Source organism: Ischnura elegans, chromosome 5 (assembly GCF_921293095.1).
Source record: "Ischnura elegans chromosome 5, ioIscEleg1.1, whole genome shotgun sequence".
Taxonomy (NCBI): Eukaryota; Metazoa; Arthropoda; class Insecta; order Odonata; family Coenagrionidae; genus Ischnura; species Ischnura elegans.
The window spans coordinates 4,465,979-4,491,894 of record NC_060250.1 but is presented as its reverse complement, the minus strand read 5'-3'; the positions used below and the strand labels follow the sequence as shown (position 1 = coordinate 4,491,894).

At 39.9% G+C, this 25,916-nt stretch overlaps 2 protein-coding genes across 2 annotated transcripts in view; one reads left to right on the top strand and one right to left on the bottom strand.

Annotated features, from left to right (window-relative positions):
• LOC124158443 (gamma-aminobutyric acid receptor subunit beta-like) overlaps positions 1-19,134 on the top strand; it is an 82,820-nt gene extending 63,686 nt beyond the window's left edge. The window contains exons 8-9 of the mRNA XM_046533530.1: positions 18,296-18,387; positions 18,727-19,134. Of these exons, the coding sequence (XP_046389486.1) occupies positions 18,296-18,387; positions 18,727-18,924 (290 nt within the window). The 3' untranslated portion in view covers positions 18,925-19,134. The remainder of the gene's footprint in view (positions 1-18,295; positions 18,388-18,726) is intronic.
• A 6,554-nt stretch (positions 19,135-25,688) lies between these two features.
• The window catches only part of LOC124158442 (major facilitator superfamily domain-containing protein 6), a 137,668-nt gene continuing 137,440 nt past the window's right edge, over positions 25,689-25,916 (bottom strand). The window contains exon 12 of the transcript XR_006864791.1: positions 25,689-25,775. The gene's annotated coding sequence lies outside the window, so the exon portion shown is untranslated. The remainder of the gene's footprint in view (positions 25,776-25,916) is intronic.

Here is a 25,916-nt window from a genome sequence, read left to right as displayed (position 1 = left end):
CCTCAGATACCCAGCACTGACTTTTTAGTCGATCTCTCTCACCTAATCCTCACTAAAAACGCCTTCTCCTTCAACGATAAACATTATCTGCAGATCAAAGGTTGCGCCATGGGAAGCAGATTCAGCCCTTCATACGCAAATTTATTTCTTGGTCTCCTTGAAGAATCCTTCCTATCATCCTACCCACTTCAACCCTCACTTTGGCTTCGCTATATAGATGATATTTTCCTTCTCTGGCCTCATGGAGAAGACTCACTGAGCTCTTTCATTTGAATGAACTCAATGAATTCTCCGAACTATCTTTTACCTCTAACCATTCCCCCTCCCGAATAACATTTCTCGATGTTACCATTTCCCTAGAAAATAAAAATTTCATCACTTCAGTCCACATTAAACCTACTAACAAACAACAATATCTTCACTTCAACAGCTGTCACCCCTCACATACTAAACAATCCCTTCCTTACTCTCTCTCAGTAAGAGGCCACAGAATTTGCAATAATCCCGAATCCTTGGACATTTTTCTTAATAATCTTCACCACTCCCTTCTTCGTAGAGGATATCCTGAGAACCTTCAACGTAAGAAAATCCTACACAATACTTACAAACCCAAAATTCATACCAAGAAACAACCCACATATCTCTCCCTTTCCACCACATACTTCCCGGGCGTGCAGGCTTTGAACAGAATCATCAAAAGCCTTTTTCCGATTCTTTCTAACAACGTCAATACTGGAAAAATCTTTTCTAGCTGTCCATCCTTATCCTTCCGTCGGCCGCCAAATCTATCTTCCATTCTCAAAACGACTAAACCACTCTCAAGGTTCACCACCCGTACTAGCTCTTTACCTATCCCTTGCCGACGACCCCGTTGCAAAACGTGTGCTATCCTCATTACCCAATCACTTCCTAACAAATTTCTTACTTTTCCGCTTCCTTCCACTCCGTCCCCTACCTGTACAACTAGTAATGTAATTTATATCCTTTTATGCAATTCCTGCCCCGCCTTCTACATTGGTTTAACCACCACCTCACTCAACCTACGGATTAACAACCATCGAGCTTCTTGTAAACCCACTTCCCAATCTGCTTCGCTTCCTGTCCCTACCCACGCCTTTTCCCACAATTTAGAATTTGATGACTGCTTTCACATAGGAATAGTTGCCTCTCTCCCACCCTCCGCCTCACCGCTAGATTTGAAAACTCTTGAGCAGTCTTCCATATGGCTATACCAAGCTTTCAACCCGCCTGGTCCTGGCCAGGGCCCACTGATCTCTATAGCCTTCTCCTCTTTCCCAACCCCCATTCCCCATCCTCTCCCTTCCCATATCTTATCCTAGTCCCCTCAGCCTTTGTTTCAACTTCCATCCAAACCTTCTGTCTCCTGCGTATCTCATCTAAAAGCTGCCTCTCCTCGCCAACCATATCCAGTAGTTCGTCGTTCCTTTTCCTCTCCGTCCATTTCACCCTCTCCATTCTTCTCCATACCCACATCTCGAACGCCTCCAATCTTCTCTCGTCTTCTTTCCTCAGAGTCCACGTTTCCGCACCGTAGAGAGCTACACTCCAAATCAAACTCTTCACTAACCTTTTCTTTAAACTGTTACACAACGATCCTCTCAGAAGCTCCTTCCTGCTCATGAACGCCTCCTTCGCTAATGCTATTCTCTTCCTGATGTCCTTACTACTGTATCCGTTTTCCTCTAACGTACTGCCTAAATAGTTGAATTGCTCAACCTGCTCAAGTTTTTCACTACCCACCTTTATCTTGAGTCTCACATTCCTCGCTCGTGATGCTTTACAAAACCGCATTACCTTAGTTTTCTTGTGATTAATCCTCATCCCAAACTCCTCGCAACGTTCGTATGACGCATCCACTAGGGCCTGAAGCCCCCTTGCTGACTGACTGATCAACGCCTGGTCATCACACAGAGACACAATTTATTTATTTATTTATTCAATGTGAGTGTTTCTTTTTTGTGTCTCTGTGTGTAACGACATTAACTTGAACTATTTATATATATATACCTCGGAGTTAGGTAAAAGACTGTAGGTAGAGGGTAAAGGATAGCTGAGGGAAGGGGAAATAGAGGGGAGGTAGGATCCAAAGAGGGGGGGAAAGAAGTGGGTTGAGGCAATTAAGGGATTAGCGGTGGATGTTTAAGCCGGGAGGAAGAAATGCTTTGAATAGCCAAATGTAACTTAATTCAATAGAATTAAGTTTGAGTGGGTGGTTTGTGGGGGGAAGGGAGGCTAAAACTGAAACATTGTAGCAATCATTGAATTGACGCTGATGAGTGGCCGCATGTTTCGCCACCGGGAAGGATGCAAAGTCAGAGGAAGAGCATGATGCTCTGTGGTCATTGATTCTAAGGTTAAGGGGAGTTGAGGATTTGCCTATATAAAAGGAGGGACAGTGCTTGCATTGAATAAGGTAAACTACATTTTTTGAAGTACAGGAGGCCGCAGGAGGTGGTGGTAGGTAGGAGACGAGATGACTGGGGATAGAAGGAGGGGTAAAAATTAAACTTAGAAATTGACAGAAAAACGAAAAATAAAATAAAAGTGAGGAACTTACGGGGAAAGGTTGTTTTTACAAATTTTCGATGGGACGCAGCCCAACTTTCTCAAGTGAGAAGAGGAGGGAAAGTGAGGAAAGGGCATAAGGAAGGGTGCAAGGCAGAGGGCAGAGATGGAGGGAGGAAAAACGGTTGACGGGGACACAACCAATCCACATCGTGGATGTTTTAATTTGTGGGCATACCATCATAAAATCCTTCACTTATTACTCATTTTTAGTTTCCGGATGTAAATTGTGAAATAAATGAACAAATGTTCTATAGTTAAAGCTGTTTTCTTGCCCTCTGAAGGGAGGAAATTCGGGGTTCTCTCCGTTTCTTTTAGGATTAGCATTCAAATTTCGTTGGAATAGCATTTTTTTTTCAAAGTAGAGGTCTCGCTTTGGTCCACCTATGTTCCTGATAAATATTCAAGTCAGTTACGTACTATGAAAAATGGTAAACAATTTTCATCGAAATGAAAGAGTAACTCAGAGATGGGGATTTTACATGAAAATATCCGTAAGTTCACTTATATTTACATCAGAGTACAGTCACTTTCAAAAGTTTTAGGACAAAGTTTGTGGCACCACTTCTGCTTCTCAAGGAAATTAACTATCCTATAATCCTTTCGTAGTTATCTGCTGCACTCCGCTGACATTCCGCTTGTGACTATATATCTACATGCACACAAAGGGACAAATTATTTTATACTGAAAATTTATCATTCCGCTTCTATTTATTTAGGGTGTAATGATTATTTCGCGAGCATTTACTGCATACTTGCACCGGTTTTTAACCTTAGTGGTTAAAGTAATTATTATATAATTTTTGCCTTGTAACGGGTCGCCGCGGCGGTGGCCTAGTGAGCAACGCTTTCAGCTCGGGTAGTGAAGAATGAGGGGTCGGGACTGTCTCTCATAATTTTTTCAGCTCCTATTCCTACGTATTAACAGGTTTTTTATAATCGTAATTTCGCTGTATTTGATATTATGCTTTTGTTGTTGCCGATGCGAATTTTTAAAATTAAGAGAAAAATGGTGGATTAAATCCTGTCGTTAGCATTAACGTATATTTTGAAGTCTGGCGAAAGGAGTCACACATAATTTATTATTTGTCAATTATTCTTTTTCGATTAATGACAGTTCAAACTATTTGCTAGTATTCATTCAGTAAGTATTTGCCTCCGGTTTCTCCGTTTTGTTGTAAGATTTGTTAAGTTATCCGTGTTTATTATTTACTATTTGTTCTTCTATTTATAGACCTGGCGGCACCAGAAGTCAAATGTGCTTATTTCTGTTTATAGGGAGTAATTCGATATCGTAGTGTTCCTGGAGTACAAATTTGAGATTATCATGTATTAGTTTGTACTATTTGACATATCACCAGGTTAGCGTAGAAGACCCTTTCCGTTGCAGTGGTTGGCTTTTAATGCCCAAGATAGAAACAAAGAGTGAACACCAGGGCTAATATGCAGTAAATGCACACGAAAAAATCATTATATCCAACATAAATTGAAGCAGAATAACATATTTTCTATTAAAAAGTAAAATTTCCCGTTGAGTGCGTACATACGAAATTTTTGCGATGTGTGGTCAAAGACAACAAAAGAAGTAATGGAAACTAAATCTCTTTGAGAAGCAGAAGAGATTTACATTAAAATGGCCCTCACACATTCTATAACAGCCTATTTCTGAAGGAATATGCAGTGTCCATGCAGCGTCGCACCTTCGCCTTCTCCGGTCTGGGTCGTTTGGCACCACAAAAAATACTTTTCTGGCGTTTAACGAGAGGTAAATTCACATATTCACAATATACAGGAGTTTTCCTCCCACTCATTTAAAATTCTCCGTTTTATCTAGTATTTACTTATACTCGAAATAACGTATGCGACAATGCACTCCTTATGCAAGCAATGTAGATATCATGAGGTTCAGGGGGCCTTCACAGTAGGGCGGATCGGAAAAATCGATTTTTTTCAAATCCATCTGGCCCAATGAAAAAAAGTTGTGGGACCGATCAAAAATAAGGCCTAAAAATTTGAGACCTCTAGGTGAACCCCTGACCCTCGCTCAAATGCAATTTAGGGGGGGAAGGTCGAAATTCGAAAAATATAGTATTTTATGGTCATTTCCTATAGATTTTGCCGAGTTACTGTCCATTAGGGCAAATATTTCGTGCATTTTGACGTATCTGCCACCGTTTAGCCACAAAATGCCTAATTTGAGTCCGCGCCCGCGAAGAAAATATTCCAACGCCCACGCAGCGTCGCGGATACAAGAGCCGAAGGCCGATCCCTTCCCCTCCCCGCTCGCTTCTACCCCTCCCACGCCTCCAATACAGCAAAATTCATCCCGCGTATGCTGCTAGGAGGTCATTTATCTTTGTTAATATAAATCGGAAGATGGTAGAAGGTAATAAAGGAAGCTTAGTGAGACGACTTGTCCCTTATTAGGCGCCTCGTCGGGGTTAAACAAATCGATGTTACCAACTTTTAGAGAAGTAATGAAATATTTTTAGATCCGAGCACGCAGGACAGGAGCCTACGGTCCATGAAAAGGCCTCTCGATTGGCTATGCGAGTGTGCTAACTTCGGATATGCTAATTTCGGCTTTGTCCGACAGATGTGATTAAATGGATTTTGGGCGAAAGCCGCTCGCGTCCCTCCCTGCAAGCTTCTCCCACGCGCCAAATGCACCAAAATTCACACCAAGTTGGTCTTACTTCGTTAGTCTAAATATTTAATGTTTCAGTATCGTCTGTGGAGGAACAATCACGAAAGAATTTTTCAATTACCTGCTTTCCAATCTGTATTTCTTATGTCAGTGTCATTCCTCGTCTTTCGCTGTTGTCAACAAAGTTTTGGTGAATTTCTTCATGAATCTCTCATCCGTATGTATAATCATAGAGTAAGTATATATAGAGAGCTCACCACACGTACAAAAATCGTATACGTTTTTGGTGTAGTTCTAGAGCGATTAACCAGATGTCACTAGAAGAATTTTGGCAATTTTTTTAATTTGCTCGTTCCACAAGTCTAAAAATATATTCGGAAGCAGAAAGGGTTGCTATGTTAAGTGAAGACATTAATTATTCGATTTTGTTTATAACAATTGTTATAAAAAATATTTTATCGAATTTCGGCTAGTTACTTGACTTTTCCGAGTTTATATTCCTAATCCATTTTCCGGCAGACTGTTCTTTGTATAAAGTTGAAACTTGCAGGAAATGTTTATAGTACATTTTTTTCCATACTGGTAAACTTTAATTTGTTCATAACTCAGTTTCAACGTTGTTATATGTGTTTATATATCTTTCGGACGAAAAATATGGAATTTTGCAGGGTAAAAATCAATTGCCTGCTAACTTTCGTATCTTACGATATAGGTCCATATATGCTGCGTATGAAATTTGAACAAAACTATAAATTTATTTTTGGTGAAAGAATTGTAACTTTATCTCGATTACAAGGGGAGTTATGAATTTTTAATGAACGCACCTCGTCAGGCTTTCCTTTCTGGCCTGGGTCCACGCTGAAAGCTTCCGCCTCCCAAGGATATCGTTTTGCCATCAGATAGGTTGGCGAGGTGAGCTGTTGTTTTGACGAGGAAGAGATTTTCCGTGAGGGAAGATTTTTTCCCTTCAAGAGACTTATAAATCTTATTGATGTTCATCGCTTCATTGAACAATCAACATATAGAATGAAATACATTTCGAGTGGTGTGCTTCAGAACTTCAGTTATGAAATACCTCACTTTGGTGAAGTGTAAATGTTATTTACAACACCAAGTGCCGGAATATTACAATAAAATAGGAATGCGAGATAGGATCCCTACACTGAAAAACAATGCACTGTTTGCCTTTCGCTAACGGTCATAGCCTCTTCACCACAGTTGGTAACTAAAGCTTAAAAGTATTTGGTAATGAATTCTTAAGCGCGCAGCTTCAAACGAACACAAAGAGGTATGGATCAGCAGTAGCATTTTTGGGAATAGGGGTGGTCGGTGACCTTGATTTGTTTGCTCGATAGCGGGATGAGTAATGGCCCATTCTGTTACCACGTTGAAAATGGAAAGGTTTCTTTCGGCTCTACCATTTTTCTACTTCGGGTCTTACGTATGAGGCAGAGGATCATCTAATGCATGTTTTTGTCTTTCCTTGAGACCTTATTCTGATCATAGTTGTGATAATCGTCGTCTCGTCAATAACAAGACGCATTGTCGTTTGAGGAAAGTTTTATTTTAAGCGTTAGCATTTAGTTGAGGTTCTTAAAAGTAAAACAAATAGCGGCTGCAATTGAGCCCGGGTTCACTCATTGCTTAAATTCTTGCCTCATTATATGAATGAATCCCTTCTCCCAGGGGCCGAAAAACTAAATATCCAAAGATACATTTTACGCGGTGAGCATTTATACAGGAATATCGAATGGAGTATTTTTGGCATATTCCGATTGTAAGTTGTTGCGGCACTAGAAAAATATGGCGATTCAAAATTATACGCCCTCCCCTTTTTCGGAATTAAACCTCTTATTATGCAGTTTTGTGAATCGAAACTGCAAGCAAAATTTGCTTCGTAGGCCTCATGGGGAATCCTAATCCGTAGGCTAAAATATGTTATCGCGTTAGAATCTTGAGTTGTCCATTCATTAATTGTTATAAAACATTTTATTCTATGTATATTAGATATTGATTGCTTTTCGTACACAATTTAACAAACCAAAACCTATTTTTTTGTCTTTGATGACGAGTTATTCATTTAAATATAGATTTTCAACACTAATACAGGATTTATTATAATCTTGCAACATAAAGTAGGTTCGAAGATTTTCGCGGCGTTGATCAGATTATCTCTGCATTCTCTTCGGGTTTCCACCGCGTCCGTTGGCTTTTGTCGAAACTGTTCTCGCCAAAAGGCAACGGACGCGGTGGAAACCCGAAGAGATGGCAGAGATCATGCAACATAAAGTTTGAAGTCCAAACTTCGAACTGTAACAGACCTATTGACGAGCCTTTCCGGAGATACTTCCTCTGAGTGGCTGAAATGTCACCTAGCAATGATTTTCCCGAGGTGTAATCCTCATTTTCCTCCATTGTTGGGGACTCATGTCCTGACGAGTAAAAACTAGTGATGTGTTTTTAGAAGGTTAAAAGACTTCCATCTGTTGTAAAAAAATTTCGACGGAGTCGACGTGAAAGTAGCCCTCCGGCGCGAGAATGTAGGAAAACAAAATTGTGCGATATATATAATTATATTACTTTTGCTAATCCAAGTAAATCTCACCGTATGAAAATTAATCACAAACAAGTTGATTTTGATCAATCAATTAGAAGATAAACGAAGGAGATTTGATTATTTCCAAAGCAGAAAAAAAGAACAGTGTGCTAATCCGTAATAAGATCTCATGCATCGCAAAATGTTACATTCAATTTAATGTTACATAGATAGGTCAATCTACCTTTAAATGCAGTCAATTTCAATTGTGAACTTTCCACAGTGAAATCAATTGCAATTTCAAATGGCTACAGCTTAAATACTTAAACTAAAATCCTTCAGAGAAAGATGAAAACGCGAGCTATTTCTCAGCTTTGCTCCCTTCCGCCATCACAGAGAATTCTAAAAATTGGTGCCGGTCATTTTTTGTGGGAGACCTTTCCAACAGGCTTGCAAACAAATTCCCCAAAAATAAATTCTATGTTTCTTTCTACAACCCTTGCACTCTCGGTGAAGTTCTGTGTCGTGACAAAGACAAAATAGAACCCATCCATCAATCCGGCATTTACAAAGTTATTTGTGAATCATGCAACTTGAGTTTCATTGGTCAAACAGGCAGAAGTTTTATTATCAGAATGAAAGAACATAGAAAGTGCAGGAAATTGGGATGAAACATCACTTCTCGCCAAACATTTGGTACAGACTTTTCATTCTTGTCATTTTCAACCATAATTTTCTTCACCCCTTCAGTAATGGCACAAGGCTTGATGTTTTAGAGAAATTTGAAATAGTACAAATTTATACAAATATTCTTATTAGATGTTCCCGTAGACATACCCCGTTAAGACGGTCTTAGGCACAGCTCCGCGGTGTCATAAAACGTCCGTTTTCGCCTCCATTGAAATTAGGCTTAATAAAAATAATTTCAATAGGGATACTGGATACAAAATTAGCAATGCGTGGAATCCCATTTTAAAGAAAATTAAAAATCATAGAACCCCACCGTTTCATAAAAATTCAGATTTTTCCGGCTGATCAGGGGTAACTTAATTGTTGCAATTTGTTTATAGTTACTTATAAACATTCTTTAATCAGTACAAATTTATTATTCACCCTAAGGACGATGAACGAGGCGTTCATTGAAACGTTGGTGCCTATAAATCAAATCAACCGGTGGAAATCCCGAGAGGACTTCACTCAATCATTAACTCATACTTTATAACTAATTATCATTTATTTTCATGTTTTATCATGATTTGGGTTCGTCTATGCAGTCAGCGTTACAATTGGCCAGTTAATAAGTTAAAGTTCCATGTATCGCCTAAAATATTATTTTTTCGTGAAAATAACTGCAGAAATGAAAATAGCATCCCAAAAAACGTGTAAAGAGCAATTTTCAAAGACATCCAACGAAAATCTGATTTTTGTCCAACTTTTTCGCGATCTGGGCCATTGTGCGCCGCCTGCCCTCCTATGCTCTATCAGGCCGATATAAACATCTTATTCCCTTCCTTCGATGCTTGGGGCTCGGGGGACTGAGTCAGGAAGAGGGGGAGCGGGAAGGGAAGGGGATAGGCGAGTTGACCTTGAAGCGATCTCTCTCGCCTCTGGCTAGCTACTGTCGTGCCATCTTCCCGCTTTTTGAGAATTAAAACTGTCGATACGATTTCCCCCTATGCCGTGAGCCCTCTAGAATATACTTACTCTATGGTATAATAAAAAGAAATATTTAACTTCAAATTTGAAAGTTCATCAATAGATTTTTGAAAATCCACAGCACTAAGGTAAGATGTAGCCGGAGGTACTGTGGTCTCTCTCCAATATGTCATCAGCGAGTAGTCCTTAAAGTTGATATTAAAATCCAGCACTTTAAAAAATCTCGGATCGGCCGCCAAACGCATACTTGCAACAACTCAAATTCGGTCCTTAGATTGCCCTCCCAATGTTTATGCCGCAAATCTAAGTCAACTTAGTGCAATTAGCAAATAGACCTCTGTGAGGGATGAAATATGATTTGATGCTTTCCCGGCGAATAATGTGGGTAAACTCTTCTAGGGATTCAACGAAATTTATCCCTGATGATGAGCCCCGAGTCGGAGCTTGAAACGTTTGCCATTATGGAAAAACTAACCCGGTGGGAATCCCGAGAAGAGTTTACTCACATAGCAAGGGATGTTGGAATTATGCTTGTAGCATAGGGATGATGCCTCCTTTTTGGGCGGTATTCACCATCGCATTCAAATCCTTTTTATTTTTGTGTATCTAATTTTCACTCGGAAAGGAATCGAGAATCGCAGATTTTATAACTTTTGCTAATCCTCCGAAGGGGGAGGCAAACCCAAAAGTGGGACCCTGTTTCTTCAACTAACATCACACATTCCCCTCTAAACTTGGATTGATAAGTGCTCTTGCCTTTTTTCATCAGACAAAAGTATAGTGTTTCACTCCATAAAAATGTAGCCCTTTGATGACACCCTTTGATACCTCTCTTTTCGTATTCACAATAATTAGCATCTTTTTCTGTCTACGTAAATAATCTTGCAAACTACCTTGGATGTTTCTTACGAAGTTATGATTTTTGCGTCAACTAAAGTTGCGAGGACGATCATTGCTGTTTCTTGCTTCTTGCATATACCTCTATCACATTTGGCAGACGCATTTTCCACGCAGAAGTTCCAGTTTGTTTAGTCCTGAATTTTTATTTGATGAGGAACGTAGAGATAAAAATCAGATGATTTCTCTTCAGTTTAATTTTCTTCGGATGAATTGATGAAGAAAATTTTTGATACTATTTTCCCATACAAGAATTGACGATGTCGACTTAACACTCTCTGACGATTCTCTTTTTTTCCTCATTCGTCGAGTTTCTTTAGGACTCAATCCAGCAGCCATCATCTTTAGTTTCGTCCGCTGGTCTCTCAACATACTTCTTGATTGGGGGGAAACATTATGCTCCTTCTTGCACTTACACGCAAAAATATTGCATAATTTCAAATGTTCTTTCAAAAGTGCTTCAGGTTTTTACTTAAGCAAAAACCCTACTTTTGGCCAATTCGTATTTTCCGTAAGTTTTAGTACTTCCTGTTGTACCGCTAAATCCATTTAGTCACACACATAATGGAAGGGAAGCGTCACCATAGTTCGCACACCTTTATAGTCACTCGAGAGGCCTTTTCATGGACCGTAGGCTCCTTTCCTGCGTTCTCGGATCTAAAAATATTTCATCACTTCTCTAAAAGTTGGTAACATCGATTTGTTTAACCCCGACGAGGCGCCTAATAAGGGACAAGTCGTCTCACTAAGCTTCCTTTATTACCTTCTACCATCTTCCGATTTATATTATCAAAGATAAACGACCTCCTAGCAGCATACGCGGGATGAATGTTGCTGTATTGGAGGCGTGGGAGGTGTAGAAGCGAGCGGGGAGGGGAGGGGATCGGCCTGCGGCTCTTGTATCCGCGACGCTGCGTGGGCGTTGGAATATTTTCTTCGCGGGCGCGGACTCAAATTAGGCATTTTGTGGCTAAACGGTGGCAGATACGTCAAAATGCACGAAATATTTGTCCTAATGGACAGTAACTCGGCAAAATCTATAGGAAATGACCATAAAATACTATATTTTTCGAATTTCGACCTTCCCCCCCTAAATTGCATTTGAGCGAGGGTCAGGGGTTCACCTAGAGGTCTCAAATTTTTCAGGCCTTATTTTTGATCGGTCCCACAACTTTTTTTCATTGGGCCAGATGGATTTGAAAAAAATCGATTTTTCCGATCCGCCCTACTTCACAGTTCGGCGTTGCGTTGACGCAGCGGCTAGCGAGCCAATCAGAGCCCGTCTTTGAGAATAGAGTATGTGCACTCGGGAGGAATACGATTGAAATGCAGTTTATTCGATAAAATGTATCGTAAATATCATTACTTTCGATTAACAGCATTAATTGTTGCTTAGTTAGTTTAATAATTACTATTTAATATGCATTGTTTTCGCAACGATATTAGACAGACGAAAACGCTCATCTATTGGCTCCTCGGTATGTGACGTCATTCTGGTCTATCTCATCAGCGTGTAAGGTGTTTATCGTGTTATGATCGTGTTTATGATTCAATAAACTACGTGTGCATTGGAAAAAGTTGGTGGATCTGATCTGTGTAAAGGTAAATACGTTTAAGTGCTTATCATGGAATCAGGTTTCGTGAGGGTTTCTTCAAATAATATCCCGAAGGTGGATGCTTCAATGATTGACCGTGCTGATTATGTTGGACTATACCTACATGCCTCGGCACGAAGTTTTAATGTTGAACTGGAGCTTTTTTGTTGTCTTGTCTCATTCATAATAAAGAGAAATGGACGGGAAACCTCATCGGAAATTAGGTCAAACATAAGTGAATTAAGTAAGATTGTTTACAGTAGGTAATTGGCCAAAAGTTTGTTAGCACGATTCGAAGTTTTATGGAAGTAAAAGTGCCGGTAGGTAGATAACTATCGATATTTGTATTATTGTCATTTCAAATACCGATCATAATTTAATTTATCTATTTAACCATTTTCTATTCTATTATTATTTAACCTACTGACTCGCGAAAAATAATTTTTCATATTCAGTTATGGCCCGTGGTGACTGGATGAATATCCATAGTTAATTATTAAATTGCCGTTACTGAGCTGGGTTCTTCTTCTTCTGGGCTATTTAAGGTTTTAAACGTAAGCACAAATAACTGAAGTTACATTTAGGTCCAGTTTAAGCAGTAATCTGATCTTAATTTCTTAAAAAAAAACGCACTTTTAGTCGACGTATTTGTTCTTTCGTAGAATTAATGTATTCAAAAGCAGAGTTCTGATTATCTCAATGTTTCTACAAGTTATTTTCAGTTCGCTAACATAGATATGTCAGTCAGATGTACATTTGCTTGGTTGAGGTTTATGAATAGCAATTGTGAGGTATATCTAAAAATTGGTTATTTGAAAACTTGGTCCGGATGAATGACGGAAATCTCTCGGGCTGGAAATCAAATGTTTGATAGTTAGATCAGACGATTACTTTTCATTCATTCGGTTTAAATATGCTTCTCGAAGCATTTGTTAGCACAATTTAATAATAGGTTCATTTTATATTTCTTCGCAGCATAAGTTTATTGGTTTTCAAGGTTTTTTTGTACAAGTGTCTTGTTATGACCGGTTATATTAAGCGGGGAATCCCTGCGCGCGGTGCATTTCCAAAAAGTAGTCCCGACTTGTGATACGTAATAATGAGCTTATTTCACATCCGATTTGGAAAATATTAGCATCACTGTGTTTGGAATTAAATTACAAACATTTAGAATACCCAAAATATCACTTTTTATCGAAAATTAATTTTCCGTTTTTTAGTTAGTAGTACGGGTACAGTTACTAAGTTAGTTACCAATTAGTGACTTAGTTTTCACGAATTAAGTCGTACTATTTTCAAGGATCATCACTGTTTAAGTGTCTCTTAATTTTAATGTCACTATAAATCTGCAAACGAACGCAAATGCGAGAACCGAGGAGTAAGAAATACGATTAGGTAGTTCGAGGTAGAAAAGTTGATCTTGTCGTCAGCGTAACCGAGAAACAAATGAATTAAAAGATGTAGATGATGGCATGTACACACTTTAAATCTAGTTCATAAGGCATTCCATGGCTTCTTTCCAAACTCAGTATACGCTGTAGAGGGGCTCACCCTAAAGAACTAGGAATGCCTGGGAACACGTCGAACAAAATGACGTCACAGCCTTGAGAATATGGCCGACTGGTGTTTCAGCGCATCATTAATTTTGCAAATTTTAATAATTAATATCTCGCTTAAAAAGTACCTCTCTATTCTCAGACTCGGAATTTAGCCTAATTGAGGTGTAAATTCTTTTTTAAGATCACTTCCCAAAAATGTGCACATACTCTATTGATGACGTCACGTCTCCTGCTCGCTGCGTCGTCGCAGAAAAACTGGGGTGCCTTCATAGCTCGGCGTTGCGTACTTGGGGGCGGAGCTAACTCATCGCAGCAAGTTGGAGCCCTTCACAGCTCTGCGTTGCGAAAACAAATGAAATGCAAAAAGCGTCGGCTCCTAAAAATCGGCCTGTGAGCAAATCATCTTATGATTTCGAACCAAACGCACAATAAATATGTTGTTTTCTGCATGTTTACCCAATTTCGTTTCTTAAAATGTTCTTCTTAACTATAAATAGCATTTGAAGTTAATATGGCGACCATAAAGTCGATAATAATGCATGTAGTGATGGCCCTTGCCTATGCATTATTATGACCTTTAAATTTTATTTCCTAACTCGGAATATTCGAAAAATAGCTAATTACATACACTAAATGAACATGAGTAACGTGGAATGTTATCAGGAATATTTATTCATGATAACTGTTGTTCAAACAGATTGTCCTAGTCATGTTATCTAAATAGCTTTAACTGAGTAGATCATGAGGGCACAATTATTGGATATAAAATGGAATTTAAACGACCTTAGTCACCAACAAGCACCTCTCACGCTGTATTTAGCTTTTGATACCATTTAGATACGGGTATGTGTTACGCTAATTTATGCTCCTCAGTGATTGTAATCTAATTTAGGGTTAACATTTGTCTTTTGTTTAGGAAAGATGCGAAATATCTAATTGTAAGCTGAACACTTCAAAATTATAGTAAATAATGAAATAAATAGCATTTGCCACTCCCATTAGAGCTAATCTTGCATATTTGTATACCCATAAACATACACCAATTCGAAATCGTCGGCGTACTGCCGCCTTGACGCAGAGAAAATTGAACATGTTCAGTTTTTCTGCGACGACGCAGCGAGCTGGAGACGTGACGTCATCAATTCTCAAAGACGGGCTCTGATTGGCTCGCTAGCCGCGGCGTCAACGCAACGCCGAACTGTGAAGGCCCCCTGAACCTGTCGGATTTTCTCTGCGTCAAGGCGGCAGTACCCCGACGATTTCGAATTGGTGTTTGTTTCTGGGTATACAAATATACAAGATTAGCTCTAATGGGAGTGACAAATGCTATTTATTTCATTATTTACTATTATTTTGAAGTGTTCAGCTTAGATATTTCGTATCTTTCCTAAACATATGACAAATGTTAACCCTAAATTTGATTACAATCACTGAGGAGCATAGATTAGAGTAACACATACCCGACGGTGTCAAAAGCTAAATACAGCGTGAGAGGTGCTTTTTGGTGACTAAGGTCGTTTAAATTCCATTTTATATCCAATAATTGTGCCCTCATGATCTACTCAGTTAAAGCTATTTAGATAACATGACTAGGACAATCTGTTTGAACAACAGTTATCATGAATAAATATTCCTGATAACATTCCACGTTACTCATGTTCATTGAGTGTATGTAATTAGCTATTTTTCGAATATTCCGAGTTAAGAAATAAAATTTAAAGGTCATAATAATGCATAGGCAAGGGCCATCACTACATGCCTTATTATCGACTTTATGGTCGCCATATTAACTTCAAATGATATTTATAGTCGAGAAGAATATTTTAAGAAATTAAATTGCGTTAACATGCAGAAAACAACATATGTATTGTGCGTTTAGTTCGAAATCATAAGATGGTATGCTCACAGGCAGATTTTTAGGAGCCGACGCTCTTTGCCTTTCATTTGTTTTCGCAACGGAGAGCTGTGGAGGGCTCCAATGCCGGGTCTACACTAGTAACTTAAGTGACTACTTAAGTTGGCTCTGTATTTAAGTTGGTAGTGTAGGTGTCACCAGCTTCATTTAAGTACACCTCCACTTAAGTCATCTTAGAACCCAACTTAAATTGCGAAGGCAACTGTTTCCGCACGGTTGAAGCTCTTCATGTGTTGTAAATGGCACATAATACCCATCTCACATCATCCCGTTGATTATGTTCTAAGTTGTGCTGTATTGTATGATGTGGTTATTGAGCGTTCTATTTCGTTAGTTAATTTCTAGTGTTGGGGATATTAATTCGACGAATTTATTTTGTAGTGTTTCTCATCTTATTGTTGGTTTTATTTCCGTGAAAACTAATTGCTATGCCTGTTGCTCACGGTGAAACTCGATTTATAAAACTTAGAAACGTTTTAAGGAATTTTAAGACTGACAATGAGACGACGGCAGAGGATCCGGTAAAACAGTTTATTTTCCATGGTGTCATAATCGAAAATAACGTAAACGAATGCACTCAGTAACTTCCCACACACTGTTATTGAAACTATTGCATAGGGCTTTAATGTTAGTCCTAGGGATGCCGAGGGAGATAAGATGTGACGATTTCATTGGACGTGGGAGGAATTAATGGTTGAAATTTAACATCAATGGTTTTAATAAAGCAGTGGAATTTGACTAGCAATAAGTGTTTTTGTTTACGTTATGAATATGTCATTCCACGAAGTCACGCTCAGTAATTCTGAATTCCTCTGGCTCCATCACCTCTCGCCATATAGCGTTCCCTCAGGAACTGAAATCGGTCTTTCCTTAAACCTTCTGAATCCAATATGGTTAATTCACGGAGTTTGGAAGTTTATTTCAAATAACAGTCGCTTTGGATCAAAGAATCACTAATTGCTCTCCTAGACCTTCATCTGTCAACATAGCTGTTTCCCGATATAGACAATCACGGTGCTGAAGTCGACTTAAAGCTCAAGTGTAGCTACCGCACCACATTTAAGATTATATTTAAGTGAAGTCACTTAAGTTAAGTGTGTAGTGTAGACAAGGCACAACTCTCCGCCCCCAAGTACGCAACGCCGATGCCTTGTCTACACTACAGACTTAAGTGACTTCACTTAGGGTGCGGTCCGTTGAACGCTACCAATGCTTCGGAGCGCCACCAAGCGGTCCGTTATTCGCTACGGAGCGCTACAGGTTAGACTGTGACGTCACGGCAAACGTCATACACGCGTTTCCCGCCTCGCTCCAGACGCTCCCCTGAAAACTTGGGTCAGCGGAGGAGCGAGTCAATTTTTGGCGGAAATTCGAAGGGAATGCACTGAGGCAATGGGGAGTTTACTCACGTTGCAGTTGTTGGACGCTGAATGTGGACGCTTTTCTCCTATAAAAGTGACTACGAAGTAACGGAGTAGACGCACTTAGTAAATAGATGTAAATTTAATCGTGATTTAAATAAATATATAGCAAGAACTATCTATCCGCAAACATTCTCGTATCTCCTCCAAAATGAACTCTAATGTCTCTGGAAGCAGCCTTAACATACAAAAGGCAACAAAAAATTATTAAAAGGGGCATGTAATATAAGAAAGGGTTGTAAGAACACATAACGACAAATCAACTCGTGCCATAACTTAAAATCTGAAGTAAAATAGGATTTACATGAAATGGATTAATGTTTTTAATAGTCTTAAGCCATAATAAGTTGACATGTTTCAACTGAGAAAACGGTAGAGTACCTACTTCTTCCTTTTCTAGGGTAATGAGTTTCATGGGGGATCGGGTTGGTGTGGTGGCTAGAGTGTTGGCTTCCCACCCGGCGGGCTCGGGTTCAAATCCCGGCAGTGGCAGAGATTTTTCAGAGACTGCCCGATCCCTGCTTGAATGTTGTGTGGAGGACATTTCAAGCGCAACACTCCGTCCGTCGGATGGGACGTTAAGCTGTGGTCCCCTTGGCGCCTTTCGTTAAGAGCAGGCTTACGCCGACGCCGGGTTTCTCTCCACCCTTCCTTCCACACCCTTCCCTCATGGCGCAAATGACCTGAGCTGTCGGTCGCCTCCTCCAAATACCATACCATGAGTTTCATTTAGAAGGGGTAGGCGAGGGTAGGTGTGAGAAATACGGTCCAAAGTTTCTTGCTTTACTTAGTGGAACCTCGATATTGGAAAATATAATTCATTTAAATGATATTCGAATATATTTATTAATATTCAATTACCATTATCACCTCAATTCGCAATTAAAACCATATATTCGATTTCATAATCCCAGTTTGCCCACCCTCGTTCATTTCCACCATCTTGACTTCGCTCCTGACCGGTCCGAAAATAAATTCCCGTAGCGAACGTAGCGCCTATGGACCGGAGCTCCGGAGAACTGCCGTCTGTAGCGTCTGGTAGCGAAAGTAGCATTCATTGGACCGCACCCTTAGGCACCCTCACACGTCATCAACATGGCGTCGCCCGAGAAATACGTTTTTGGCGCGGAACTCAAGTTGAAACTTCAAACTGCTCTAGGGGCGCTGAATGGTAAAATTTGGTGAGAGCCTTTCTTACACCCATTGCTTTATAAATCAGACAGAATATTTTGTGGTGTAATCCCTTCTATTCCGTTAATTACTGCCAACGAATGAAGTGCCAGTCGTATCCCTCAGGCGATTGCAGTATCCACCAAATATAAATATCTGCAAAACCAATATCTTCACACAAGAAATCGTCAACCCTATTCATGACATAAATTTATGAAAATTTCAATTCCATCGGCAATAAGGGGTATTGTAATAAAACAAGTGGAGCACAAAGTGTGAATATATAATATCGCTGTTTCTCTCCGTTTTGCAGAGTATGCCTTCGTGTGCTACATGGTGAAGAGGAGTCAGGGGAACGAAATGCGCTTCAAGGCCATCCAGAAATTGGCCGAGGAGCACAACAAGGTATGCCGCAATCAGGTCAACACAAGACAAGAATATCCTAACACAGCATATGCAAACGAGTCATTAACCAATTCCAATTTAGGGCATGAATATGAAAATACACCACCTACATTGGCCATTACAATTCTGAGAGCGATCAGAATTAAGTAAGGAAGTGTTGTTAAACAAAAAAATGAAATAATTGCACAGATATATAGTACACTAGGTACAGTTTCTCAAAATGCATCTCCCATAGTAGGTGCTTGTCTACCACAACACACAGAGCCTTGCGCATTCGCTCTCAGAAATGTTCAGATGCTGAGGGAGGGAGCCACTTTTAAAACTAGCTCTCGTTCGCAGGAGGTTCACCTGGAGAAGGGGGGGTCCAACGGGGGGGTGCCGTCCACGCCGCTCCCCGCTGCGACCCTTTCGGCCGCCGCCATCGACAAGCACGCCCGCGCCATCTTGCCCGTGGCGTTCGTCGCCTTCAACCTCATCTACTGGGTCATCTACGTTCACATCGGCGACGCGCAAGCCGCAGACCTCATCCTCGTCTAGCACCACTCACACAATGCGAACGAAAAGACTAACTATTACCTCAATATTTGTATAACTATGAATGTATGTGTATTCTATCACAGCTTCCTGACGCTGCACATAATGAATTGCTTCAGAAGAAGTGGAGGAGCTTGTTTATGAAAGCACGTGTGCCAAAAAAGAAGCGAATCTGTGCTCGCTGAGGAAATAATAAACGATTTGGGTACAATTTGTGCGCGTTTCATTCAACATGGTGAACAGTGGTGAAGCGTGACACTCAAGCTTTCAATTACTCATCGCACGAGAAGCGGGTGGCCTGTTTCTAGGAACCCCCTATTTTCAATCTAATTTAACACCCTTATAAATCGTGAGGTCAACGCCAGGGCCCACACGGCTTAAGACCTTGGACGAGCCTTGCAGCCTACAAGAACTGTAGCATGGAAGGACGCGCGGAAGTCTATCTTTCTTCTTGCTAATGCTCTCAACATGGTATTTATGAAGAGGGGTCCATCTCGCTCCTTTCTCGCTTTATTTTTCACATTATAACTCAAACGGCGCTTGCTTCGCCACTTGATACCCTTTTTTGGCCGTCAGGGTCGTTGGAGTGCGCTGGCGCAGTGGCCCTTGGGTAATCAGTCCGCCCCTGCACTTTGGGTACTTACTTTAAGGTGTAACGACACTTGATATAGACGGAGGAAAAAGTACTCGTTGAATGCAAATATCCAATCAGACATGAAGAAATCACCGACAAGATGAGATTGTACAGCGCATAAATATGGCAGGATTCCCGACTTCGTCTTTCAAGAATTTATTCATTGATTTTGCTACAAACGATGAAAGCGAAGGATGTGCGGTCTCCATGATGAAAGGAGGAAATGTGGAAATAATGTACGAGTGATTAAATATGCCTTTTCAATGTCATTCAGAAAAGAAGGCGAATGGACGGATTTTTTTATTTAGAAGTATAACGTAGTTACTTCAATCATTATGAGCCATATCAGACCATTCAGTGAATTCACAGGGTCCAACAAATTAAATGAACATCGTATCAGGATAAAATAAGAGGTGGTAAAAATATTTGATACAGCTACAGCGGCATTGACACTCTTGGTAGATAAACAATTTCCATCTCTGTGGCCATTTCTGTCAACCTTATGCATCATTGAGGATAGCTGTTATATTCAGGAATTACGAATTCGATACTGCTGCCACATCTTTTGCGATATAACTTACTCATCTAAGTTTTCGTCTCAATTGTTCACATAACCAAAAAAGACGTCTGATGTAGGAAAATTCTATTTTAGATACCGTAGAGTGGAAGTGTGGATATAGAAATAAACCGATTTCCTAGATATTTTGATTGCAATTGACAAAAGCATGTAGATTATAATTAGCATCAATTTTTTATGACTTCAGCAAACATTTGCCAAGCATTATGCATAATACAAGTTGTCCATGGGTTCCTGACTTGGACGTAAGAAAACACTTCAATTATAAAAATCGAAAATTTTGGTAATTGTTCACAGATCTAAATCTGCACGATGCGTCTATGACGTGATACGAACTATCAAGAAGTAATTTTTACATAATTGTAGGCATTGTAACTAATAAACTTGAGAGTAATACATTTGTGAAAAAAATAAACATTGAGCATAAATCTCAAACTAAGCATTTATTTTAAGCGGAATTTATGTAATGGGGAACTTGCATGAATTTTTTTTATTTCACAGGCGGACAGAAAATTATTTTCTGAATACAACAAAGAAAACCGCATGTTTATCTGAGTTTTCCTTCGCGAGATATTTAATGATAAATATTACGAATTTTAAAGCGCGGGAAAAACTACCTCACCCCCCAAGCCACTGCCGACGAAGCCTCGATGACGTCAAAGGTGCCTAAACATCACGCGAAGCTATTGTTGTGATTGTTTGTAATAGTTGCCAGCAGTTGTGAAAGCTTCGTTTGTTAGACGTGTTGATTATTTTATATTTAAAGATAAATATCCGACGATAGAGGCTTGGAAGCCCTCATATTTTGCATTATTTATAATATTAATATCTGAGTACGGGCATAAAATATAAAACTGGTGCAGTTAAACCAAAAATTATATAATACCTAAATAACATCGTTGTAGGAGTCTGAGCCACGGCCATTGGAAGGGGGATACGTTAATTGTAAGTTGATGTTATCGACGGTATATCATTCATTTAAGTATGCAATTAGAACGATTTTGATGTTTACTGATGTCCGCTTAGCTTTTATATACAATAACTTCATCCGTTTATTCGTAGGTACCGGAGAATTCGTCGTTTAGGACTGTCTGTGCTTGTATTATGGGGTGAATTCCAGTTAATGCAACTTTTGCTCGCTGATTGGAGATCTCTAGGAACATTTTTGTGCCAAAATAGTGTTATTTTCAACGTGACGTCTCCCGTTAAACTACTGCTAATAATCACAGTGTCAGTGGTTGAAATGCACAAAGTTTGACAAGGTTGAAAAATATCGGCCAAGAGTTGTCAGTGTTCCATCGTGATTGAATTGTAAAAAGTGCTATTACGCTATCGATAAATGTCTAACAGTAGTGTAAAAGTTGTCAGTGGCGTGCTAATCTCCGTTGTCACAGTAGATATGACATTTCACGATCACGCTATTGAAATAAAAACTGTGTGTGAAGTTTGTTATTCCATTATTTCAACGAATAGTAGTGAGAAATGTCACCTGTGTCACTTGTGTGGGCTAATTTAAGGGTGAATCAGTGAATAAATAGTTGTATTCATCATAACGAGTTCTGTTATTGTAAGTTGTATGTGATGAATATAAGAATGTGACAGTGACATCCAGTTTTTGATAAGAGTATTTGCCTATTTCCCGCTATATTTTTATGGTATATGCTAGTATATTGTTTATGGATTTACCTATATTATTGAAATAGGTTGTAGCTTGTGTGTGTGTTGGCAGCGGAACCGATCGCGATATCACATGTGGATTGTGTGCAGACTGTTTTGCTGTGAATTCGTACCGTAGGACGGATAGGACTACCTTCTCCGCTAATCGGGCGTTGCCAAATTCAACAGCACAGCTTACGATCGTTATCCTCCAGTATTACAAGTTTCTTTTACAACTCGATTTGCCGCCAACGTATAGCAATAATTTGTCTTAGCAAATTCCATGAGGGTCATGGCATCAATTTTTGGTGTCCTAAAAAAAGGCTGGTGTCCTAACATCCCATGCCACACGCCTTAAAGGCGGCTTGCGGGGTATTATGTAGACGTAGATGAATTTCAGGTGTACTATTCGAACGAGTGGCAACGTTATCATCCATTTTTCTGATAACTAAATCACACGAAGTGAAACGCTTGTACTTCATCATCCCGATGCCGCGTTATTAATATCCCAAGTAATAATCTAGGCACAATAGCAATAGGAAAACTTGCCCAAGAATAACAGAACAAAATAAAGTGATGATGAGCGGCTAAATACTCCCTCAAAACAAATTTTACACCAAGCGCTTAGCGTATTTTCCAACTCCCTGCGGTTGTTTAGGCACCTATGACGTCACGCCTGGCCTCGGCAACGCTCGGGTGTCTTCGCGCAGTGGTCGGCTCAGAGAAATTTTTCTCGATTTTAAATGCAATTTTTTTATTTCTTTTGATGTTGAATGGAGAAACTGAAGGTATTTTTGCGAGCTAATGTATCCATTTGACCTATTCAAAATAGTTTTTAGAGCAATCTACGACCCATGCAAGTTCCTCATTGAACTTATTTATCATGTAAAATTTTAGCGAGGGATATTTCACCGATGAGAGGAAACTTTTACTCCCCAAATGAATTGAGGTACAGTGCAGTACTGAAGCGGATATAAACTGACCAGGATCATTTGTACCAACCCTCTCCACTGAGAGTAAACAGCCATTTCCGATTGTAAATGTACGAAGTACATCACCGCGCATGTACTGTGGGAGATGCAGTGGAAATCATCTTGGTTGCATCAAAATTACATCGGAACAAAATATCCATGGAAAAACATTGTCATGGAACGGTAATATTCTAGCAATGAGGTCATGTTCTGTTAAATAGTACGTTGTGCGCCTACTGTGAATCAGTTCCTGTCCCTGAGCGTGTTGTTGAACTATTAGACCAAAATTCGGCTCCGAAGCAGTTATCACGTACGAAAGCGACCCTCACGCAGCAAGGGACACTGAAAAAACAAATCCTCATCGGCGGTTGTCGGGCTGCTAGCGAACTGAAGGCAACAGACCCCGTGCCAGCACTCTCCCCTTCATCAGCCCATCCTCCCGCACGCAGAGTCGCTCAGTGGCTGAAAGGGAGCGAAGTATACTATTACAGGAGAATGCTGCTGCCTAGGAGAACGCAAAAATAGCGTGCATTGGTTCAGATACAATTCAGTGTCGCTACAATGAGTAGTACATTCAAGTGAGATGCACTAATATGAAGATAGAGGATTCTCGTTTACAAGGAATGCAGACGATTTTGGACTCCATCGTCATAAACGCCGTAGCAGTTAATTTTAGCAAAATTAGTGTTTTTCCGTGGTTAATATTGAAGCGTGATTAGTGAGATGTTTAAAATGGTGACACTTATTTTAAGTATTGATGTTTATTCTTCGGAAATAAGCATTATTATTGTGACGAAAAGCCTCATCACGGCTCATTCCGCGTTCGTGTCCTGCCCTTTTCCCTGTTCAAGTTGGCGCGCGATCGTAGCAAGCAATGAGCGACCTCTTTTTCTCGTCTGGTATTATTTAGTACGTTTTTTGTTGCTCAAATGGGTATATAAGGCCCGGTATTGGGCAGAAATGGGTCGATTCCGGAGAAAGCGGTTGATTCCGCTAAAGTGTGACGGAGACCAGAGGTGACGCGGTGAACGTGCCAAGGGGGGCGCAGTAAGAACGAGGCCGCTGCAGACGGGCCACGGCATCTTGGAGGTCGGGGAACGCGACAACGGGGAAGGCGTGCCGGAGAGGAGAGCGCAGAGTGCAGTCGAGGAACGAGAAAGTGTCCTCGCCTTCTTCACGACAACGTCCGAGGGTCCACGGGATGTAGTTCCGCGCGGTTGACGGATCGTGACGCGGCGACCAGGATTCGGACCCGCCGTTTGACACTCAAGTACTCTAAACCCTCTCCCGGGACAGGGAAATAATCCCGATCCTCCCCCGCTCCAGCCAGCCCATACGCCCTCGAAGAAAGTCCCCAGTGTGCACGTGTGTCATCCTAATAACCCAGTGGTCTCATACATAAACTCACGTCACTCTTTCCCGGTCTAAAGACCGTCTCGATTGTATCAAATTTCACCCGTTCACGTCATTCCGTCAGGCTATGTTACAGAACCCTAAGTGTGGATCATGTAGAGAGGGAAAGGAAAGATCACAAATAAACCTATGGATCAGGAGAAGAAGAGCAGTAGATGGGAAAGACATTTCATAAAATGTTTGAACCTGGCAAAATCGAACTGAATAATAGCCAAATGCTCATTACAAACCTAGCTAATGTTTTGAATTCCCCAATAATACTATACATCAAATTTTCAGCAAAGGAAATGTCCAAGGTGAAAAAAGCGCCAGAAAAAAATGGTTTCGTGAGAAATTAGAAGGTAATTGAAGAAAGGAAAGAAAAAAATAAAGAACTTCCCAGGGCAAATGATGCCTGCTGACAACAACTTGGATTTTTAAAGAAAAGGAACATCTTTCCAGTAAGGTTTAAAACTTAATACCATGGGAGTTGACGAGAAACATGGAGTAATAGCAAGTGATAAAGTCAAGAGTTTTGAAAATAAGGAAAGAACACTTCTCTGATTTTTTTAACCAAATCATTTCAAATGAGAAGTCGTAACAAAATGCAGATAACAATCAACGCCATAACGATAGAATTTAAACCAAAGAGAAGAGCAAAATTCAATGAGGATAAGAGGACCGACTTAGGGTGATTTATTTCATTCAAAACAACATTCACTATAACTTAATTCAGAGAACTTGATATGTACCACTAGCCTCCATGGTGGAGGATTTAATTCCCCACCACCTAATCTAGAGGTCACAGGTCTTGCCTCGGAGGATTTTCCTCAACAAGGATGCTTGTGATTCCACCTCTCTAATTACCTCAGAGGACTTAATATATAGCCTACATTCATGAGGTTAAGTGAGTTGTCTGCAAAATAATATTATGTACTTTGAAAGAGATTTAAATAGAGCACAGGACGTTCTAGTAACAAAGATCTGGAAGAGGAGAAGGAAATAATTGTTTAACTATAAAGGTGATTACTTTCAACATACCTATTCGTAATTATCCCTCACACTCATGTCTTTCCAGACACAATGAAATTCCGTAAGACTTTCATAGGAGTGATGGTACATAGCAATATCCAAACAGTAAACTTAAGATGGAACCCAGGCATTTTTCAGAGTTAGTAATCCCTATGACATCAAGGATTCATTTCGGAGAATGATATTGCACCATAATTATACCACCTTACTTTGTGTCAAAGAACAACCCAAGAATCTATTTTAAAATTTCTCTTCCAAAACAGACATGTAAAGAAAGTCAAATAGTTTCCTCATTTGACTCCGTACTATGGGAAACGTCAACCTTGCGTAACTACTCCACGCAAATAGTATTCTAGCCGTCAATCACATAAATAAGCACCATCTTGATAACATTTCTTACTTTGGTCATTTTTTCCATCAAATATGTAGGAAACACTGTGACACTTGGAAACAAAATGTTTGGCACTAATAGAATCAGTACATCGTACTTAATTCAATTCATACTTACCTTTCAAGTCAAATTTTCCCTTTGGCAGGAAACCACTAAAAAGTCCACATGGTAAATTTAGACATGAGAGACAAACAGCAGAGCCTGAAATAAAAAGAACAAAATACACATGCAAGCAAATGATTCATACATCACAATTTATACGATTTTTTAGTATTAAAAAATCTTTAAGTAACCGCTTCCTTTTCCCTGGAGTTGAAGAACAAAAGCCAACAATAATGTCTG